This window comes from Orussus abietinus, unplaced genomic scaffold (assembly GCF_000612105.2).
Source record: "Orussus abietinus isolate OABI.00-Male unplaced genomic scaffold, Oabi_2.0 scaffold115, whole genome shotgun sequence".
NCBI lineage: Eukaryota > Metazoa > Arthropoda > Insecta > Hymenoptera > Orussidae > Orussus > Orussus abietinus.
In genome coordinates, this window is record NW_019394739.1 from 272,013 (window position 1) to 291,980 (window position 19,968).

General features: G+C 44.1%; 3 protein-coding genes and 1 long non-coding RNA gene across 7 annotated transcripts; 2 read left to right on the forward strand and 2 right to left on the reverse strand.

Annotated features, from left to right (window-relative positions):
• The first annotated feature begins 416 nt into the window (after positions 1–416).
• On the forward strand, positions 417–1,023 carry LOC105699987. The gene is made up of 2 exons (XR_001104084.1): positions 417–529; positions 883–1,023. It is a non-coding gene; the product is annotated as an uncharacterized LOC105699987 (long non-coding RNA).
• Positions 1,024–1,615: 592 nt separating this feature from the next.
• Positions 1,616–8,604, reverse strand: LOC105699982 (nuclear pore complex protein DDB_G0274915). Its single transcript, XM_012425467.2, has 5 exons — positions 7,231–8,604; positions 6,568–7,154; positions 5,896–6,423; positions 3,234–5,789; positions 1,616–2,735 (listed from the first exon to the last, which is right to left on the reverse strand). Exons 1-5 carry the CDS (start codon positions 8,022–8,024, stop codon positions 2,542–2,544), a joined length of 4,659 nt encoding a protein of 1,552 aa, XP_012280890.1. The 5' UTR covers positions 8,025–8,604; the 3' UTR covers positions 1,616–2,541.
• A 33-nt stretch (positions 8,605–8,637) lies between these two features.
• Positions 8,638–19,872, forward strand: LOC105699983 (GRB10-interacting GYF protein 2). 3 transcript variants are annotated; one of them, XM_012425468.2, is made up of 16 exons: positions 8,638–8,710; positions 9,798–9,843; positions 10,044–10,275; positions 10,785–10,955; positions 11,029–11,245; positions 11,403–11,607; positions 12,174–13,146; positions 13,223–13,597; positions 13,688–13,972; positions 14,224–14,316; positions 14,406–14,833; positions 14,913–15,111; positions 15,237–15,443; positions 15,606–16,029; positions 16,121–16,350; positions 16,873–16,998. In XM_012425468.2, the coding sequence occupies exons 2-16, from the start codon at positions 9,812–9,814 to the stop codon at positions 16,996–16,998; spliced, it is 4,197 nt and encodes a 1,398-aa protein (XP_012280891.1). In that variant the 5' UTR covers positions 8,638–8,710; positions 9,798–9,811. The 3 variants fall into 3 exon arrangements, with proteins under 3 accessions (XP_012280891.1, XP_012280892.1, XP_023288914.1); XM_012425469.2 differs by lacking the exon at positions 8,638–8,710 and adding an exon at positions 8,762–9,344; XM_023433146.1 differs by lacking the exon at positions 8,638–8,710 and having other exon boundaries at positions 9,812–9,843; positions 16,873–19,872.
• Positions 18,653–19,665, reverse strand: LOC105699986. 2 transcript variants are annotated; one of them, XM_012425473.1, is made up of 3 exons: positions 19,547–19,665; positions 19,113–19,273; positions 18,653–18,896 (listed from the first exon to the last, which is right to left on the reverse strand). In XM_012425473.1, the coding sequence occupies exons 1-3, from the start codon at positions 19,635–19,637 to the stop codon at positions 18,819–18,821; spliced, it is 330 nt and encodes a 109-aa protein (XP_012280896.1). In that variant the 5' UTR covers positions 19,638–19,665; the 3' UTR covers positions 18,653–18,818. The 2 variants fall into 2 exon arrangements, with proteins under 2 accessions (XP_012280896.1, XP_012280897.1); XM_012425474.1 differs by having other exon boundaries at positions 19,522–19,623.
• Positions 19,873–19,968: the final 96 nt, after the last annotated feature.

Below are 19,968 nucleotides of genomic sequence, written 5' to 3' on the forward strand. Positions count from 1 at the left end.
TCATTTTGTTTCCCAGTTTTTCTTTCTTTCCCTTTTTTTATCCAGGAAACCAGCCGATTCAAATTTTCCGCGCTCGGAACGAATTAATGCACCCGTTCAAAATGGCACGATTCCCGTGAAAAATGTCATGGAACATATAGAAGACAAGTTGAAGGATTATCCTGACTGAAATGTTAGATTACGGTTCCATAAACACTCCGGACAATGTGTACCCATGTCCTCGCAAATGTCCATCGCGGTTGTAACCGGCAGTCTGTGTATACTCGTCCGAAATTACATACAAAAAAAAATAGAGAGAAAATAAATACAGATAGGCATTGCGTAGTAACTCGCTCGAAAAGACGAGGTGCTTGTAGGAAATTAAGCTGTACGGCCCTGACTTCTAATTCGGGACGATTTAGACTCTGCGAAATTGCAAAAAGCTCGCCCGAGAAGTGATCGAGTCCTCCTAGAGAATAATTCTCCCCTGAAACATCTGAAATCGTCGGAAAACAGGTTAAACGCATACGCGGGTTCACTTTGGAAAATTGTAAGCCACAACAGTGTGTAGTCTATGTGAGAATATGATTTATTAAACTTCATTATATCACGGCCGTTAGCAGTACTATGCTACTAAACACTGCGCAAGAAAGTGCCAAGACCTGATTTCTACCTTTTCTTTTTCTCTTTCAAGACCGTCAAAGAAATTTTCAACCATTTCATTGCTCGCACAGAGGCTACATGTTTAATGTTTCCGTATCCAAGATTCGTAGTACGTTAAATCGCTTTCTAATTTCCGTAAAAAAAAAAAAAATCCCTTGGGAGCCTCAAGGGAACTTAATCGTTACTGGTCGTCCTTTCTGTATACGATTTCCTGTATGTTTACGATTAATATTATTCCAGGCAGCAGCTCGACCCGATTACAAGATTACGTCTCGACCTCGTCACTCTCACGATCCTTCGTAGAGGCATTAAAGAGAATTCACCGGAACTCGAAAATGGATGGCCATGGAAATGTAACAAAAAAAAAAGGGCTTATTAGAGAGGAAAACCCGAAGAAATCCATGAAGCAGAGTCCTCGCCATAGTCGCGTAAAATTTCGTAGACAGCGATATCCCCGTTCCAAATTAAGGCGACATAAAAGCGTCACTCTATATATATATAAAACGTAAAAATATAAAACTTTTCTCCAAATTGGATCCACCGAATAATCTGAAACCTTAACACATGATTACGCAGGTCCTAATGCAAATCAAATTTCATTTCTCAAAGAAGTGTCTTTTGTTTTTGGTTCATGTCCGGGATAAATACAAAAGTTATTTCTCAAAGAATGAAATTTCGCGAGTGTAAGGATCTTCAATGGGACCTCCATGATCCCGTGTTGAAGTTGCAAATCATTCGGTGGACCCAGTTTGGAGAAAAGTTTCATAAATATTTCGACTTCTTGGTATACATATTTATGACACTTTCATAACACCTTAATAACTTCGTCGAAGTGGGTGGATACATTTTTGGCACGCTTCAAACAGGAAGTACCTCGATCTCGCATCGTGTCCAACGCTACTCCGCAGAGTTAATCTAGGGTAAAGACAGAAATGAGAGTATGAACAAAAAAAGAAAGAAAAAAACACCTGGCTTTGACTTACAACAACTCGGATCACCCCGGATGTCTTTCGATTTTATTAGCACGGTCTCATCTATATAAAACCAAACGCGAGCAGCGTCCACCCGAACTCTTCCACGTATTAGCCCTTAGATCGATTTTAGTCGAAAAAAAAACGGAAAGAGAGAAATATGCGTTACACTAGAGAGGAAGTTTTACATCAGGGAGACTCGGAAATGGCGTTAGTTACAAATCGAATAGAATATGTATTTATATATAATCTGTCATAATGTAAAATCGACGTTAGACTACCGCTGCCCTCGCCGCGTTTCTTACGCTCCCGCCTGATAAAAAAAAAAACAAACAAATATCTATATATATTCTTAACACCTCTGGATCCGAATGAACCAATGAGTCCCGTCATCGATCGTGCGATACCTCACGACAGAACTATTTTCGAGGTGGATAATACGAATGCAGCAGGAACTTACTCGAGTATATTCGCGAGCTAGACCCAACACGATTACAATCGACCCCCGGAAACTCAGACTTTCCCTATAAATTCGCATTAATTGAGCCTACTTAAAATTTAATTCGATTGGCTCGCGCAGATACTCGAAGGTCGGATATACCGGCGAGACTTCAACTTATCGCCTAGCTCGCGAGGACGTCGGAATATTCGTTAACTCTCCCGGATCCTAGGTTCTGTACAGAAAAGGGCCGCCCTCGCGGGAAGTTTCGCAAAGAGGAGCGACGACTCGATGGACTGATCGTTAATCTGGAATTTCGTTTCCTCGCAGGTCCATTTCTCTCGTCTCAGCCTGTACAATGAAAAAGCCCTACGCGCTGAAGAAGTGCACGCTGATCCGCCATCTTGCCCGGCCTGGACCAACCGCCGCCTCTTCAGCGGTATCGCTTAAGGAAGTACAAATATCGGTAATTACAATTTACATTCTCCATCATCTCTGTCTCCTTTGTCGAGGATTTTTAGACCGCGGCACTGTGGAACCGGTTCCAATGCTGAACATTCCTCCCGTCGTCGGGGCGCTGAAGGCATTCGTTCCTGGAGCTGAAGCTCCGAATGAAGGTGGCCCGGTCGAGCTGAAGTTGATGTTCGGTGCTCCCGATGGCGCCGTGAAGTTAAATCCACCAGCTGTGAAGAAAAAACAATCTTAAAAACAGAACATACCCTACGGACGTATAATTTGATTTAGGAAGACAAGAAATTCACTCCATAATACATGGAAGATGTTAATATATTCTTTATAAAAATCCATGATATTAATGTAGATGTTTATAGATAATGGACATCCAGTCGTTTTAAGGTGACGTGAATAGTGGCCTGAGTTCTCGCTCATGAAACTTCTCTTTAAACTGGGTGCACCGAATCGATTCAAACTTTACAATATAAATAAAGAAGGTCCTAAGACTCATGAGATTTCAATTTTTTTTTAATTTCTTAATATTTTCAAAGTTTGTTATAAAAAATGAAATTGCATGTGTGTCAGGACCTTTTTTATGGCCTCCACATTCACGTGGTATAACGTGAAAGGATTCGGTACACCCAGGTCGTAGAAAAGTTTCATGAACGATTGACCTTTCAGATGCCACTTTCACACCCCCTTAAAGACGGATGGAAAGAGTTACGCACAAGGTTTGGAAGTCGCTGATCCAAACTGGAATGGCGATGACCCGCTCGCTGTATTGTTGTTGGACGAAGAGTTGTTGGAAAATGTCGAGTTCTGTTGAGCTTGCGGTTGATTTCCGCCAAAAGTGAAGGTGTTGCTCGCGCCGCTAGTACTAGCTGTTCCAAAAACAGGTACGGTTGAAGTTGGAGATCCAAAAACCGGAGTGCTGGTTTGGCTGCCGAATGGGGATGCAGTGCTTCCTCCGAACCCTGTCGTACTGCTGCTCGTAGCTCCGAAGGAGAGACTCGCATTATTCTGTGCTCCGAAAGAGGAAGTCGACGGAGTTGCGAATCCCGGCGTTGTGGTGTTTGTAGTATTTGTGCCGAATACTGGAACTGCGGTAGAAGCGCCAAAAGCTGACCCAGAGGCACCGAAGATGGGCGTTGAAGTTTGTCCTGCTGTTGCAGGACCTGCAGGTCCTGCAGTCTGCGTACCGAAACCTGACGGCGACGTGGTGGATCCAAACGTGGAAGCTATTGTCGGAGCAGCGGTGCTGCTCGCTCCAAATGCAGGAGCAGCTGTGGTGGTAAGGTTGGTGACTCCAAAAACAGGGGCCATGGTGTTGGTAGTTGGGTTTGCGCCACCAAATGCAGGAGTGCTGGCACCGGTCGTTGCAGCTGCAGTCCCGAAAGAGGTGCTCGTGTTTGACGTTCCAAAAACTGATGCATTGCCACTACCGAAGCTAGGTGGGGTAGATCCGAATGCTGGTGGTGATTTGACTTGCCCGAAAATACTGGAAGTCGTAGCGGTACTTGCGTTAGTATTTACATTGCCGAATAAAGAAGGTGGCGGGTTCGTCGCTCCAAAAACTGGAGTGGTGGTGTTGGGTGTAAACATCTTGGAGACGGTAGTTTTCGGAGTTCCAAAGCTACCGACACTGGATGCACTTGTTCCAGCGAAACTCGGATGACTGGTTGGCGTTCCAAATACAGAAGTCGAAGATGGGGTGCCAAATACAGAGGTGGTCGTAGTTGTTGCGCCAAAAACTGCAGCAGTCGTGGTGGCGGGTGTCTCGAAGGAGGAGGTGGTACCGCTAGTTGTGCTTCCAAAATTCATTCCCGTACTCGCACTTCCTATGGAGCTGGCAGCGTTTCCACCAAAGGAAAATGTTGATTGATTGTTTGAAGACCCTGGAGCTGAAGTGGTTCCGAAAGAAAATAATGGCGTTGCGTTATTGGAGGATCCAAAACCAGCAGCTGCAGTTGTGGCGATGTTTGATCCAAATCCGGAAGGTACTGTTGTAGCAACGTTTGCGCCGAAGACCGAAGACGCAGTTGCAATGCTTGATCCAAAACTGGGAGATGCAGTTGTAACATTTGATCCAAAAGTGGGAGATGCAGTTGTGACGACATTGGTTCCAAAAAGAGATGATGCAGTTGAAGCGACATTTGATCCAAAGGCAGGAGATGCAGTCGTGGTGATATTCGAACCAAAATTAGAAGACGCCGTCGTAGCGACATTTGAATTAAAGCTGGGTGCTGCATTCGTTGCACGAATTGAAGTTGTTGGAAAGGCGAAACTTGGAGTCGGAGACGTATTTCCAAATAATGAATTAGACTGCGTCGTCGGGATAGATCCAAACAATGGTGTACTTTGGGCCGCAATTGCAGGAGTGTTAAAGGAGAAGCCCTCAGGCGTTGAAGTCTTGATATTTGTACTATTCGCTCCAAATGTAAACGTAGAAGTGGGTGGATTCGTTGAAACACTTGCTGTAGTAGTGTTGAATTTAGGTGACACTACGGTATTGCTAGCTGCCGCTACGCTTGGAGTTCCAAAATTCAGCCCACCTGAAGTCTTTTGACTCGACATCGAAGTTGCAGTTTGAGTGGTCGAAGGAGTCGATGTAGTTGTAGTGGTTGGTCCAAACGAGAAAAGTGGTGACGGTTGAGTACCCAATGTAGATTCTGAAGTAGGTTTACTGGCGTTGACGATATTGCTGGAACTACTTTGGGTAACAGGCGTACCAAAAACTATCACAGATTGGATGGGTGTATTTGGAGGCATGGTGGCAGATGGTGTCATTATCGGTGTGGCTGGTACAGTCGACTGTTGTGTAGTTGTAGTAACTATTGGGGTGCCGAAGGAAAAGTTTGAAGCTGGTGCAATTGTGCTACCCGAAGAAACTGAATCTGATGTCGGGGCAAACATACTAGGCTTAGAAGTAGCAAAACTTGTAATCGGAGTGCTGGCCGTTATTGAAAACTTAGTAGTACTTGTTTCTTGAGCACTAGTAGCGGATGGAATTTCGGTAGAAGTAGTTTCAGATGATTCTGTTACGCTACTTTCCGAAATCTGCTGCGACTCTGTAGTGGGAAGGAGGAAAGTCACATGTTTACGAGGAGTACCGCTTGATTTTGGCTTAGCAATGATTGATGCTACTGCTGATGTTGAAAGTGGAGAAGTGTTAACATCAGTGGTCGATGTTGAAAAGGTGAGAGTTGTAGCAGGAGTAGATGAAACCGCTGGTGTTGTTACTTCCTCTGCCTGAATAACGATGTCTGGATTTATTTTATTGGATGCTGCAAAAAAGAAAAACATCAGTATACTATATTAAATTAATACAAATATATACATGTATTTATTTATTAAATGACTAAGTTAAACGAAAATTATAAATGACATTACCTTTTCCAGATATTGCGTCAAACATGCTCTGCAATCTTGCACGCATACTGACTTGTCTCATGGTAACTATATCTTCCTTCTTAATTTCATCCATATCATTAGTAGTAAATCGTACTTTAATATTTCCTTGCTCCTCAATTAACGATTTCAATTTTTCATTGTGCTGAGGTTCGGCTCTCATGAACAGTTTATCGGTTAGATTTGTTGGTGCATCGACAACTGTCTTTTGTTTGGCTATTCGTTCCCTTGTATCTCTTATGCCAGGATATTTCTCAAGTGGATCTTCAATGGTTCCATTGATTTTACTCTCCTTGGTAGCAATAGATTTTGTTGCTCCCTTCAATGGAATGTGTTCTTGTACTGTTTTCGAACGATGGAGTACATCTGCATGTGGAGAAGATGGATCGTTAGGGCTAATTGCTGTCGAAGCTGCATCGGTAGGGATTTCTGTTGAAAGCGATGCATTTGTATTATCCAAAGATTTGAAATGTTTCTCTGGATCGGGTGTTCCACTTCGAGAAATGTCCACTGAAATAGGCAAATAAAACATTTAATCAACATATATTATTTTTTAAACTATTGAAAAATGTCACAGAATATTTATCATGCTGGTCCAAAGTATAAATGTTGTTTGAACGTAATATCTAAATATCCATGACAGACAATACTTACTCGCTTTCCTCTTTACACCCGACTGAACATGAGCACTAGAACTCAGTGAATTAAGAATATCATAACAGGATGGTGTTTTTGTCCGTTTTATTGGTCTTAGAGATTTCTTTTCAGGAGTAATCTCATCTTCAGACTTTGAAGATTCATCTCTGCTCCTTTTTTGAGTCATCTCCTCCAAATTTTCTAAATTATCACCATAGATTCCATCGGTGCGCTGTTTCTTAACTAAATCAGCAGTGATATCCTCCCTTGATGCATGTCTCTTCAATGATATCTCCCGTAGTACTTGAACAACACTTGGAGAAGCATTATTATCCAAATGGCACATATCGCCTACGACTTGCTGCCTTTGAGGAGGAGAATATTTATTATATTTATTTTGATCAGGTGGAGCTATCCTGACCGTTACAGGCATTCTCATTTTTGCAGCTTTTGCACTCAATAAAGGAGCAGGACTCGCATGTAGATTGATCTTTGGAAACTGTCCAGCAGCATACTGAGACTGATGGGTCAATTTTTTACTAGCTTCTGTAGCATATTTCACTAGCCTAGTGCTAAATCCTGGTGAGTTTACGTCTGCATACACCCTGTACAATAAAGAAATACCACATTAACTGCAATACCTTTTCCACACAGTATTTTCAGCGTTTAATGAATACATACTTTGGGTCAATGTTATATCTCGTAGATGCCAACAATGGCCCAGCCACGGTTTGTACCGTCTTGACACCAGCAGCTTTGGAACGCATTTTAGGGCTTATGCTGATACCCCACGGAGATCCGTTAAAACCAAACGAGCCATTTTCCAGTGACCGATCGTGTCCTTTCTCGGTCTGTGTCTTTTTCCCAATTGGCCTGGTTGGCGTGTACAGTCCCGGTCCACCGTTCTGCGAATTCTCCTTCCTCCATGGGTGTAGCGGAGTCGAAGTATGCTTAATGGAGGTTCCTCCACTGTCGTTACCCCTCGAATTGGACTCCATAGAGGAGCTGTTGGCCGAACTGATATCGTCAACAAGGGACCGATACGTACCACAAGAAATCGGACTCAACTGATCGATCAGGCTGAACATGGGCGAGTTACTAGCGTTAGCGTGGTACAAATCACTGCTGGTATGGTACGTACTGGCTGCACGGTGCCTGCTCACTCGCGCCGCAATGCGCTGACGATACAAACGCTTGATAAATGTCAAGAGCTCGCGGCACCGGTTGTAGATCTGCAGCCTCGTCAGTCCGAGGACGTTGTGTGCCTCGTAACTGGCCTCTCTAAGGTAGCGAAACACGAGATCCGCGTGCGGCGTGAAGACGGTGTCGTTGGCTATGAGCGAGTAGCACGCGAACACCACCAGGAATAGCGAGAGCGTCAGCGCGAGGATGGGCCCCCAAGCGTTGTAGAGTAACACGCACCCGCTCAATACACTTACCAACACGAGAACGCCCCGGTTTCCTAGATCCCACATATTATTTCAAAAAAGTAACCTCCCCATGTTTGAAAACAGCACACTCACCGACTCACCGGAACCTCGCCGCGGTCGGACGCGACCTGCACAGATTAGCCAACTTAACGGGCGCGAAGACGCGCTAACCTCTAAAAGATAACCTCTTCCGCTGTCAACCAATAAACCTGCGTCCCGACCGCGCCAAATTCAAACATTCGCGCAATCTCAATCGCATATCGATAACTGCATCGTGGCACTTCACTCTTCTAACGAGATTCTAGATTCTTCCGGTATTAGGAAAAATTCTTGAAAATCTCGAAGAAAAATCTCAAATCGTCGGTACGGTTGCCTGAACATGACGTGGGAATGTTTCCAACCTTGCTTGGATTAATCATAAAATAGTGACGGAGAATAGATGAGCGTACTCATCTTCGATTTGATACAGCTATCGAGAGCCGCTTTTATCATCTCTGTTTTATCTAACGGCCCTTCTCTGAAATTGCTCCATTCTTATCATGGACACGCTCCGTGATAAAGAAAGGAGAGCACGTTCTTTCCTAGGGTCAAATAAAAACGACCTACGGAGAAGCTAGTAACTTTTGCAACGGTCAACGTGACAGAATGCACGCATGCGTATTACCTTAAAAAACCCATCGGCCATATTGGTGTGTTGTATCGTTCGCCCAGTAATTCCGAACTCGAATAAGGTATTTTTCACATTTGTAGAACGCTTTATCGGGCGTATTCGTTGCAGTCGATACACGGGGTTATTTTAATCTTCGATTCGCCGGCCGAGGCGCGACTACCCATCGTCGACCGTTACTTCCGCGGACAAAAAAAAGTGTGGTTAATATTACCACCTTGGCTTACGGGAGTTTATCTCGATTAAAAGGAATACGTCGTAAATAAATGCACGGTTCGTGCCGAACCCTCGTGGAAACGCTTTAGGTCGTTACACTGTGTCACGTAGACGTACCGAAAGAAATCTGAGCCTCCTTTTCGAGATTCCACGAGATCGAGATTTCTTTTCCAAGGGAGCCTTTATCGCGGAAGTCCGTTGTACTCTTTTGCGTCCGCTTGTACTGACGTATTTCAGCCTATTCTAACTTTATCTCGTCCTATCAGTTCCCTCATTTCTATTCTATTGACGATGTTCACTACTTTCTACCAAATATTCGTAGAGATTCCCTCGGCTTATTGTTAAATAATAGATAAGGACCTGCATTATGTTGTGACATTTTGCATACTCTAACAGATGGTATCCTATGTGGAAGAAAATGTCTGGAGACATGTTTGGAGTTTATCTCTCTGATAAATAATGATTGCTCCCACGATGCTGTGGTACGTCGTAAGGTGTTCCACAACCATTAGAAATTATTTAAGCCTTATTGAAATTGGTCTTGCGTTCATTACGGTTAGGAGAACATGGACCCTTAAGATAAGGCTTTGTATTTTGGCTTCCTATTAAAAATATTCATTATATTTCATTAAACATAGAGTAAAGATCATTTATTCTTTATGAAGTAATACCACATTGTTAAATAAAAATCAGAGATCAGCAGGAATTTATTATCTGATATATTTTTAGGGAGTAACGGACAGTCTGCTTTACAGAAATTACTAACGATTGATTTATTTAAATGAAATCAAATTTTTGTTGGTTTCTGTGATAATTTGCTATCAAAAGGATACTGTTGTGGACATAGTAAATGTTAATATTAAACGTTAAACAGTTACATTTAATGAACTTCACTATATTTTTCACATTAATAACAATGGCTTTTATTTTTACAGCAAGTATCGCAAACATGACGGACTCCATGAAATTTGGTCCAGAATGGTAATTAATTAATTCTTGATAACGTTTAAATGTTAAATTCATTACTTTTAATTTGGCTATATGTCAGAAGAAATCTAGAACATGTATGCTTCCAATAAAAGAATAGATGTAAAAAAAGTGGCTGCATGCTGCCAGATGCCAACTTTTATTTTAAGACACTATGATTTTACATATAATAATATGTAATTATATACGTACAGGCTGCGTAACCTGTCAGGAGACAGTTGTAATACCACTGGAAGCGGTGGAGGGTCTATGAGCCTTACCATCCCACGCTACCAGCTGGCGGAGCATAGATACGGTCGAGAAGAGATGTTGGCTCTATTCGACCCGAATTATAAGCCTCCCCAACCATTGACCACCTTCCCAGCTCTCTACGTCGAAAAAGCTCAACCACCTCTGGCTCTTATACAGATGGCAGAGGATGAAACAGTACGTCATTCTCCCTGAAAATGAGACGATTTGTTTCTTTTTTCATTTCTATCTTGTCCCTGTATTTTTGTCAATATGACATTAATATTCCAATTAATTCTAAAATGTGCATACACTACTTGAACATTTACCATTTTAAACGTTAACAAGAAAATTTACTTTAAATCACTTGATCCAAAGTATAAAGTAAACCCCCAATTTTTTACTTGGTAAACGTTTCCCAAGAAGATGAGTCTACGTCAGAACACAGACTTATAAATGTGCCTTGTGTTTTGTATGTCTTATATTAGAATTTGTGTCATAGTTCGTTATGATCTATTAATAGAATGCCCTGGAGCCCTTGTGCCAGACTTCGTAGCACATGGAGACTATTTATTTCCTAATACTCTAGATTTAATATCAATTCGCACAAGGTGTTCCAATATTAATGTCCACTTCGACATAGTCTGAATGTATTCATTTTTAAATCGCATTTGCATTCGTCATTAATAATGCCAATTAAATTTCAGCGCTTATGGAATGGAGGCGTAACTAGTGCAGGAAGTCGTGGAAGAGGAGGTAGCGTGGATCGTGGAGGACGTGGGAGAGGTGGAAGAGGTGGTCTCTACTCATCTCATTATTCGCGCGGAAGTTTCGACGAAGCAGGAGATGGGCCCAGAGCCGAAACACAACCTTTTCCGGTGACTAGACATTTTTCTTTTTTATATTCAGCATCAAGAAGCTATAACATAATTTACTTGCAATATTTTACAGAGTCGAGGCAGACCATTCGACAGGTCACAAAGTGAACGAGGCTGGTCAGAAAGAAATGGCGTTACTGACCCTGGAGAATGGAATGGCTCGACCAGTCCCAGGAAAGAAATAGGACGGCCTAGTGGCGGTTCTTTAATGGAAAGTAACTGGAGACGTCGAAACGGCGAAGATGAGGAGGGCTGGCGTGGCGCTTCTAGTACTCGTAATGAAAAATGGGGTAAACTTATAATTTTTATTAAAGTGGAAAAAAATATAAGCATATCCGTAGAAAATTTACCAAGTGTGGTCAGTGAAAACCAATGCTATACATTGCATTTGCAAAAAATACGTTGTGAAGAATATATGATAGGGTCTGCAATATTATGTCGATTCAGTTAGAAGCAGTTGGCGCGATGGGGGTGGTTCCGAGAGGGAAAGGTTGGACTCAACCGAAGGGCACCCTGAGGAAGGTAGAAGCGGTGGTCGCTGGGAACCTAGAGGAAGTCACAGGTCCTCTCACGAACCTCATCACCCTCCTCCTCGCATCTCACGAACGTGGGAGTCCAACCATCACGACAATCACGATAACCTACCCGAATGGTAAATATTTAGAATAACACTTTTAGATCGTTAAGGGGATATGAAAGTGTAATCCAAGGGGTCGATCGTTCATAAAACCTTTTCCGAACTGAATGTACCGAATCGTTTCAAACTTTACAACGTGAATATGGAGGCTACAAGGAAGGTCCTGACACCAATAAAATTTCGTTTTTAATACAAAATTTATAAAATACCCACGAACAAATTTTTAAACAATTCAAATTTCGTGGGTGTCAGGACCTTTCTTATAACCTCCATATTCACGTTGTAAACTTTGAAACGATTCGAAACGCCCAGTTCAGAAAAAAAGATTCATAAACGAGACCTCTGTGTAACCACTATCACATCACCTTAAATAATCCACTACCTATGATGAAAACCAGCCGAGTCTTAACATTCGGCAGACACGTCGTTGACCTATGGTTGATTGACGCGACTGCCTCGAGTGTAATGACTATATCCAGCGAGAGCGATTTACCCATAACCTGAGGTCACTGTCAAGAGTAAACTTCCCATAAATATCTTAAATCGTTAACGGGAATCTAAATAGAATTTTTCGCTTCCAGGGCTACAGAGAATTTGAGCGAAAGCGGAGGGAGCTTCGACGCTTCGGGGGCGTTTCATGGCGGAATGTTCTCCGACGAGGAGGAGGATGGTACCGGAGGTGGGACCTCTCAGGAACCCAGAAATCGGCAGTCCCTTTCCGAGGGGAGCGCAACGAGTACCTCGAAACCTAGTAGTAAACACTTGCACTCCAGCAATAGCATAAATCAGGGACAGGCAACTGCCCGCCATACGAATACCACGACCGGCGTTCTAAGCAGGGAAAGACCGAAATCGCTCCATCCCTTCGAGGGTAAGGACGCGTCGACGGAGCGTGGGAGGAGCGTTTCTCCGCCAAAGTCCACCGCCCCCTCGCTCGGTGATGCTACGACGAAGGAAGGGCTTCCTGAGGGTGGAAAGACATCCGGTGGTGGGAGCAGTGGTAGGATCACCGAGAAGAAACCTCAACCGAGCGTCCAAAGATCCAAGTCTTCGGTGGAGTTATCAGCGAAGGCCGCCAAAGCGAACTCGGAGACTCGTCCCAAAGGGGAGCCCACAGTCGCTTCATCGGGTCACCAACCCTCGTCGCAGTCGGAATCCCAGAAGCTCGGTAACCTGGCAACCGGGAACATGCGGCAGAGGTCGGAGGACGATCTGGACAGGATGAAAGAGGAGGCTGACGCGCTGGTGGCGAAACTCATGGCCGACGAGGAGGGCCACAGAGGGAAAACCGCCGGAGCCTCCACTGTCGGAAACCAGGTACCCCAGATGGCTGCCACCTCGGGGCAAGAGAAGTGGTTCTACCAGGATCCGCAAGGCGAGGTCCAGGGCCCGTTTCTGGCTTCGGAAATGGCCGAGTGGTGCAAAGCCGGGTACTTCACTGCTGGACTTATGGTGAAGAGGACCTGCGACGAGGGCTACACGATGTTGGGTGATCTGACAAAGATGTGCGGCAGAATCCCGTTCACCCCGGGCCCAGTTATACCTCCATTGAAAGTGAGCATCTGAAATCTGAAAGCGTGATTCCGTAGATAGCGTTTTACTGGACATTCATGGTCACTTTGTCTTTCAGATGGCTAAACAGGTGATACCACCCGTGCCGACCGTACCCAGTACGGTGCCAGCCGGACTTCCTGGTGCTGCCTTGTCCAAGACGGGAATGGAGGATCCGCTGCTCTTGCTGCAGTATCAGCAGCTACAGTTGCTGCAGAGTCTGCAGAATCAACAGATGCTGCTTAGGCAGCGGCGATCCGCGGTCATCGCGAAACTTTCTCAGTCGGAGCATTGGGCTACCCTGAACCCCACCGAGCAGAACGAGCTGATCCTGCAGCATGTTTTTCAGACCAATGATGAACCGGATCTGCACGTTCCGGCGAATCCCTTCGTACCTCCCATTGCCTCGCAAGCTCCGAATCCCGTGATGCAGCTGTTCACGCAGATGCAACGGGTGAGATATTTGCAGAGGTTAAATAAGGAAAGACGTCTGCGTTTATTTATATGTAATTAAATGGTAATCGGTCTCGATTAACGGGTGAAGGCGCCGACCGAGAACCATTTGCCGCCGAGTCTTCACAGTGCAGCGACCACGTCTATGCAACAGCTCATTCAGCAGATGGGTGGCCTGCAAAATCTACCTAGTGTTCAACAGCCGAGTGTAACGACTGCGACCACGCCGGCGCCGGAGGAGGATCCGATTAAATCGTTATTGAGGCAGCTTAATGTCAACGTTAACGGACATCCGAACACGCAGATGGAATCCGTCTGGCCGCAGACTGCGCCCCAGGTTACGCCGCAGTTTAGTGCGCAGAATTGGCTAGCTCAGGTAAATTGATCAGCCCTGGGTTAAGAATCGAATTTTAACGGTATCAGGAAACTTGGCAGAGTTTCGCACGAAATACATTAAAAAGCATGCGCGAACGGCATGCGTTCGGTACTTGGATTTGATAAATATTTATTTCTCAATTCAAAAAACTTATCGTGGATGCATGTTTGGCATAATGAAAGTACGTTCCGTTTTGTAGAGCCTGTAATTTTTTTTAGATAACTTTATACCGTGAATTTTTGGTTTTTCAGGTCGGGCCCATTCCTGCTATGCCACCTGGGCAAATTCCCAGTTCACTGTGGGACTTATATACTAAGGAAATGAAGACTGAACAACAAATATTAGTGAGTGGATAGGATTGTAGAATTTTTATGTGAATGCTTTCGGGGAGAGTTAACGTGTATTTGTAACCGGACTCGATTTCGGGTTGTAGGAAGAGCAGAATATTAGGTTACAAGAAGATAGGAAAAAAGAAGAGCTTAGAAAACAGGACGAATTGAAGAGGCAAGCTGAGGAGGAGAACTTGAGGAAGAAGGAGGAGGAGCGGGTCAAACAGGCTGAAGAAACTAAGCGCAAGGAGGAGGAGAAAAAGAGGAAGGAGGAGGACAAAAGGCGAAAGGAGGAGGAGAAGCGTAAGCAGGAGGACGAACAGCGGAAGAAGGACGAGAAGAAACGCAAGGAGGAGGAACGGAAACGCGACGAAAAGAGGAAGCTAGAGGAGGAGACGAATAGGAAAAAACAGGAGGAGGAAAAGCGAAAGAGAGAGGAGGCTAAGAAACTGGAGGAGAAGCAGAAGAAGGAGGAGGAAAAACGAAGAAAGCTGGAGGAAGAACAGAAAAAACTGGAGGAGGAGAAAATCAAGTACGTGAATTTAGTCGTTGAACGCTCGCGACGTATCTTCGAATGTTTACAATTTTTTTTTTTTAACCGTTCTTCGCAGAAAGGAAGAGGAAGCACGTATAAAGGCGGAAGCAGAGGATCAGGCAAAACGCACGGAGCAGCGAAGACGCGAAGCTGAAGCTCTTCGGAAATTACAGGAGAGAAGCAAGGCACCCTGGGCTCAGGCTCCTCATGCTCCACCACCAGCTGCGCATGCTTCGCTTGCTGAAATTCAAAGATTGGAACGCGAGAAGAAGGCGGTAAGTCATTAACAGAGCAGATTCGTACCCGAGATCGTCGTTGTGAAATAAAAAATAAGAACGGAAATTTAAGTATCCATCCTATCAAGGTTTAATCGGTTTAAAATAGCTCTATCGTTTAATAGGAGGAACTGAGGCTTCAGCAAATCACGCAACAACAACTGGCACAACAGAAGGCAGCGGAAGCGGCGCAAGAGGCATCCGCAACGGATTCTTCAAAACGCCTGCAATTTAAGTGGGCCGAAAAGGCAATCCCCTCCGGTAAAGCGCCTCAAGTGAAGAGTCTGGCGCAGATTCAACAAGAAGAACAGGAGCGCCTAGCCAAGGTGAAGGTAAATATCACGGAACTCCCTCCTGAAGTCTGAATGAAATGTCTATGGCTAATGGGAACCAAGTTTCCGAAGTGGACCCAACATTGGTAAACGCATACTCTCGTTTAAAGGTTCGAGTGTCTTGCAGGATATAAACGATTGAGAACTATTACTGTACTTTAGCAACAGGAAAGGGAACGGCAGGAGAAGTCGGGCCAAAAGGAGGCCGCTGCTGCTCTCCAAAACGCCGGGATATGGGGAACGGCTTCCCAGTCGCTGACGTGGGCCACGTCCAGTGGTACCAACAATCACCCATGGGCCAATAGTTATGGGGCTGGTGGTTTTTGGGACGACCCCACCGTGGCCAAGTCCACGACGAACGCCAAGCAGCCTGGGAAGCCTACTCCAGCGACGAAAATTTCGCAGAATCCCCCTCAGCAGCAGCAACAGCAGCAGCAACAACACCAGAACAACAAAGTGAGCAAGAGTAGAAACAAGCGAGAGGAGGAACTGGTGAAGAAGCTCTTCGAGCAAAACACTGCCAGGCCCGACGACTTCACCCAGTGGTGTACCAAAGCCCTGAGTGGTATTCAGACGTCTCTCGATAGTACGTGTTATTTAACAAAAATATTATAATCACGGAAGTAATGCACGTCATGTCACGGATATACCCGAAGTAATCATCCTTTTTCCGACAGTTCCCACCTTCATTGTATTCCTTCGAGACATCGAGCCGGCATACGAGGTCAAGGAGTACGTTCGCATGTACCTCGGCGATGGAGTGCAGTCCATGGAATTCGCGAAACAGTTTCTGGAGAAGCGTAGTAAATGGCGATCTTCTCAGCGCCCACAAGCTCAAGCCGACGATCTCTGCAAGCCGGCACCCGCTGTCAATCCAAACGCTCCTGCCGAGTTTCAGGAAGTTAAGGTATTTCCCGTTTTCTCTGGTTGTTTTAAAGGGGACGTGAAAGTGACATCCTAAAGCTCAGTCGTTCGTGAAACTCTTCGTTAAACTGGGTGTACCGAATCGTTTCAAATTTTACAACGTGAATATGGGGTCTATAAAGAAGTTCCTGACACTCATGAAATTTCTTTTCTTATACAAAATTGTAAAAACACCTACAAACAAATACAAAAAAAAAATTGAAATTTCATAAGTTTCAGGACCTTCCTTGTAGTCTTCATATTCACATTGTAATGTTTGAAACGATTCGGTAAACCCAGTTCGGAGAAAAGTTTCATGAACAAAACCTCTTCGACGCCATTCACGTCACCTTAAGGTACCGTGAAACCGTTTCCGAGCATGCAACGCCGTGTTTCAATAACGGTCATAAAAAGGTATCGCCAGGATAAACTCCTGTCCGGAAGCGTCGACGTTTGCGCTCTTTCGGCCGTGTCTTCAGCTCCTTTAATGATTTTGTTGTCTGAAATGCGCACGTATTTTCTGCAGAGTAAGTCGAAGAAGCCGAAGAAGGGAAAGATGTTCAAGGTGGACAGTAGAATCCTCGGTTTCAGCGTGACATCGGCTCCTGATCGCATCAACGTCGGTGACCGCGACTATGGGGAGGGAATTTGAACTGATCGTATCGTCGAGGTATCCGATTGTCGAGGACGAGGACGCTCGGTTTCTCGAGTGGTTCGTTATTTATTTATTTGTAGCTGCTAAAAGTGGATTCCAAGACGCTCGGGTCGGGAGGCACTCCGAGTATTATAGGCAAATTTTCTGTGAAAATTACCCTGGAGTCACCCCTGATAGGGGTTCAGATGCGAACGAGAGCCTTGGAAGCCATTTAGAGCGTAACCTTTCCTCCTCTAGCCCCGATGAGACCGACAGAGACGTTCAAATGCCGCGACACCTGTAGATGTACATAGAGTAACGGCGTAATGGTGGCACTCGACGAAAGGTGGCGTGGGAACCGTTTGAGACCACTACCAATGGACCTCCTGTATACTTGAGTTTCCTCGATCACACTTCATCTCCCTGTACTCTTTAAGTGAATTAGAGTAATTAGATCGCTTTGGTATTTGTACACGCAGGATGTCGTCGGGTCACGGGTTGTACACGCGGTAGGTGCTCTGTACATATGGATGCGTTTCGACCTCTTGGTTTCGCTGTTATTTTTTAACCACCTCTGAATGTTGGTCCCGATGTCGTAACGTTGCACGTTTTCGAGGGGATCCTAAATTGACTTTCTACCGAGCGAGCTTATCGACGATGTAGTTTCTCATTTGTTTTCGGAACAAGAGTCGGTTTCAAACTCATCGTTTTGTCAGTTTGGGTGAGTGTCTCACATCTCTGACGGTGGATTATTTTACCAGAATGTAGTTCCTTTGGATTAAAATCGAAGAGAAGTGAGAAATCATATTACCTCGGTAGACTTACCTGGTGAAAAGTCAAATCACATATCCCATTAACGGTGTACACCTTGCGATCTGTGCGACTTTTCTGTAGATTGCAAATGTCTGGCCGCACTTGTGGTTGTAGTTTCAAGAGCGACGTCAGTACCCGCGATTTACGTTACTCCTTCTGCCGATTGACTAATAATGATCAGTATCGACTCCACACTCTACATTCTGCTGAAAGGATTAGTCGTCCGAACGAGTTAGCGGCTGTTTACGTTACCGACATCACCTTTACTCACGCAGTCGACTCTTATGCTACGGTTAACCTTAAATCTGTTATTAATTCATACTTTTAAACGTTGACGACTGTAGGCGTTTCGTTGTTTTGCCATGTCTTCGCGGAAGCACGTTATTTTTGATAATTCTGTACATATTATATTAATGCATGTAATTTAATCGGATCACTCATCGAGTTAGCCATTCGCTCTAGGAAGAATAATTACAATTTACCCCTCCAGTGTACGAAGCCGACAAGGTTTCCTCAAGTAATGGAATTAAAGGAACTCGGGCTCTTGATCTATTTCGGTACGAAACACAAAGGAACTCTTCGTGCTTATTCAAGAGTGTTTGAAAGTGACGTTCTACTAGGTGAATCTTGCACCGAGTAATAAAATATGATAACTTGTAGACAGCTCTAATTATGCAGGGGAAAGAGCATCTTGTGAAGTGACACTCGAGAGATTAAAGTACGAACACTTAAAAATGCAATTGATACCTAAATCGTACATTTGTTACACGCTTTTGTACTGCGTTCGTAAAAACAGAATACACGCGCATCACAGCGATTGAAATTTATGGTGGAATATGGGAAATGATTTGACATCTGGTACTTTCCAATGAAATTCATTAATGTCAAGTTGGCTGCGTTCCCATCACAGATGCCTCCGATCGTGTCTCGGTAGTATTAAACAATCAATTTCTCACCGACAATTATTGTAAAGTATTTTACAGACACAGAACACTTGTTCCGGTAAAGAACCTATTTTCGATATGTTAACCAGCTCTGATTCGAAAGAAATGGACCATTACTGCTCTTCTCCATTGAGACGATCCCTCTTTAATGGACTTAACCTGTAAAGGGAAACGTGACTTAGTGAATTTCGTTAAAAAATTTCTCAACCCGTTTGCTTCATTGAAATGCTCAACGTAGTCATAATAATGCCGAACGGAAGAAAGAAACGTTACTTAAGATAAGTCTATCCAGCCGAAGGAAACGAGAGAATACCATTTTAGTATTTAATTTTTAACAGATTTAAGAATGTTTTCCTGGATGTGACTAATGAATACCTCGATAGCACGGCACCGAAGATTTATCGCGGACGTGGAATGTTCCATCAGATCTGATCGTTCATAATAATGTAAAGGTTGTTGATCGAGGATCGTTGGATTTCTTTCGAGCTTGGTTTTAGCACTCGAGCCATGCTCGAAGGGAGTACGATGATCCTTACCTGAAAGATTTATATATGATAGATAAATGTACAATAATTCAGTGATTAAACGAGCAGAATAATGATTGATATTGTATCAATATTATTATTATTGTATCTAACGTACAACGTAATGGAATAAAAAAAATTATTATATTTTCAATTTGGCCTTTTCAATTGGTTCTCGAGATTGTGTTGCACTTTACGCGGTTCAAAATTCCAATTTTGTTTGGCAAAGATGAACAGGGGCGCGCGCAATTTAAGGTTACCTCGATAATGTGTGATTGTACATACATAACACGATGTCGGATTTCTCATAACCTGTCTTGACCCTTTTCGGGTTTCGTGTGTAATTCCACGGTGGCAGGAGACATTGCAATATCATGTATCTTGATAGGCTACGACGACAAGTAGAACGCTGTGCGCATCATAGGAAACAAGTAGGTATTGTATAAGCTTCGCAATTTTGAGGAACTGAAACTATTTCCACGTTCAGTTCTTTTTGGAGTACAGGTTATTGAGTCACCTCGAAGGGGACGTACTCGAGTGAGATGGAGCGACTATCTCTTTGTACATTATATATTTGTAAAAACGTGAAATAAAGTTTGGATTTGTTTATAGATACGGTAGAAGTCTCGACTGTATTACAAACACCGTGATCATCACCTTAACACTTAGCCGACCGAACGGGGAGATCTCCCCGTTCGGTCGGCTAA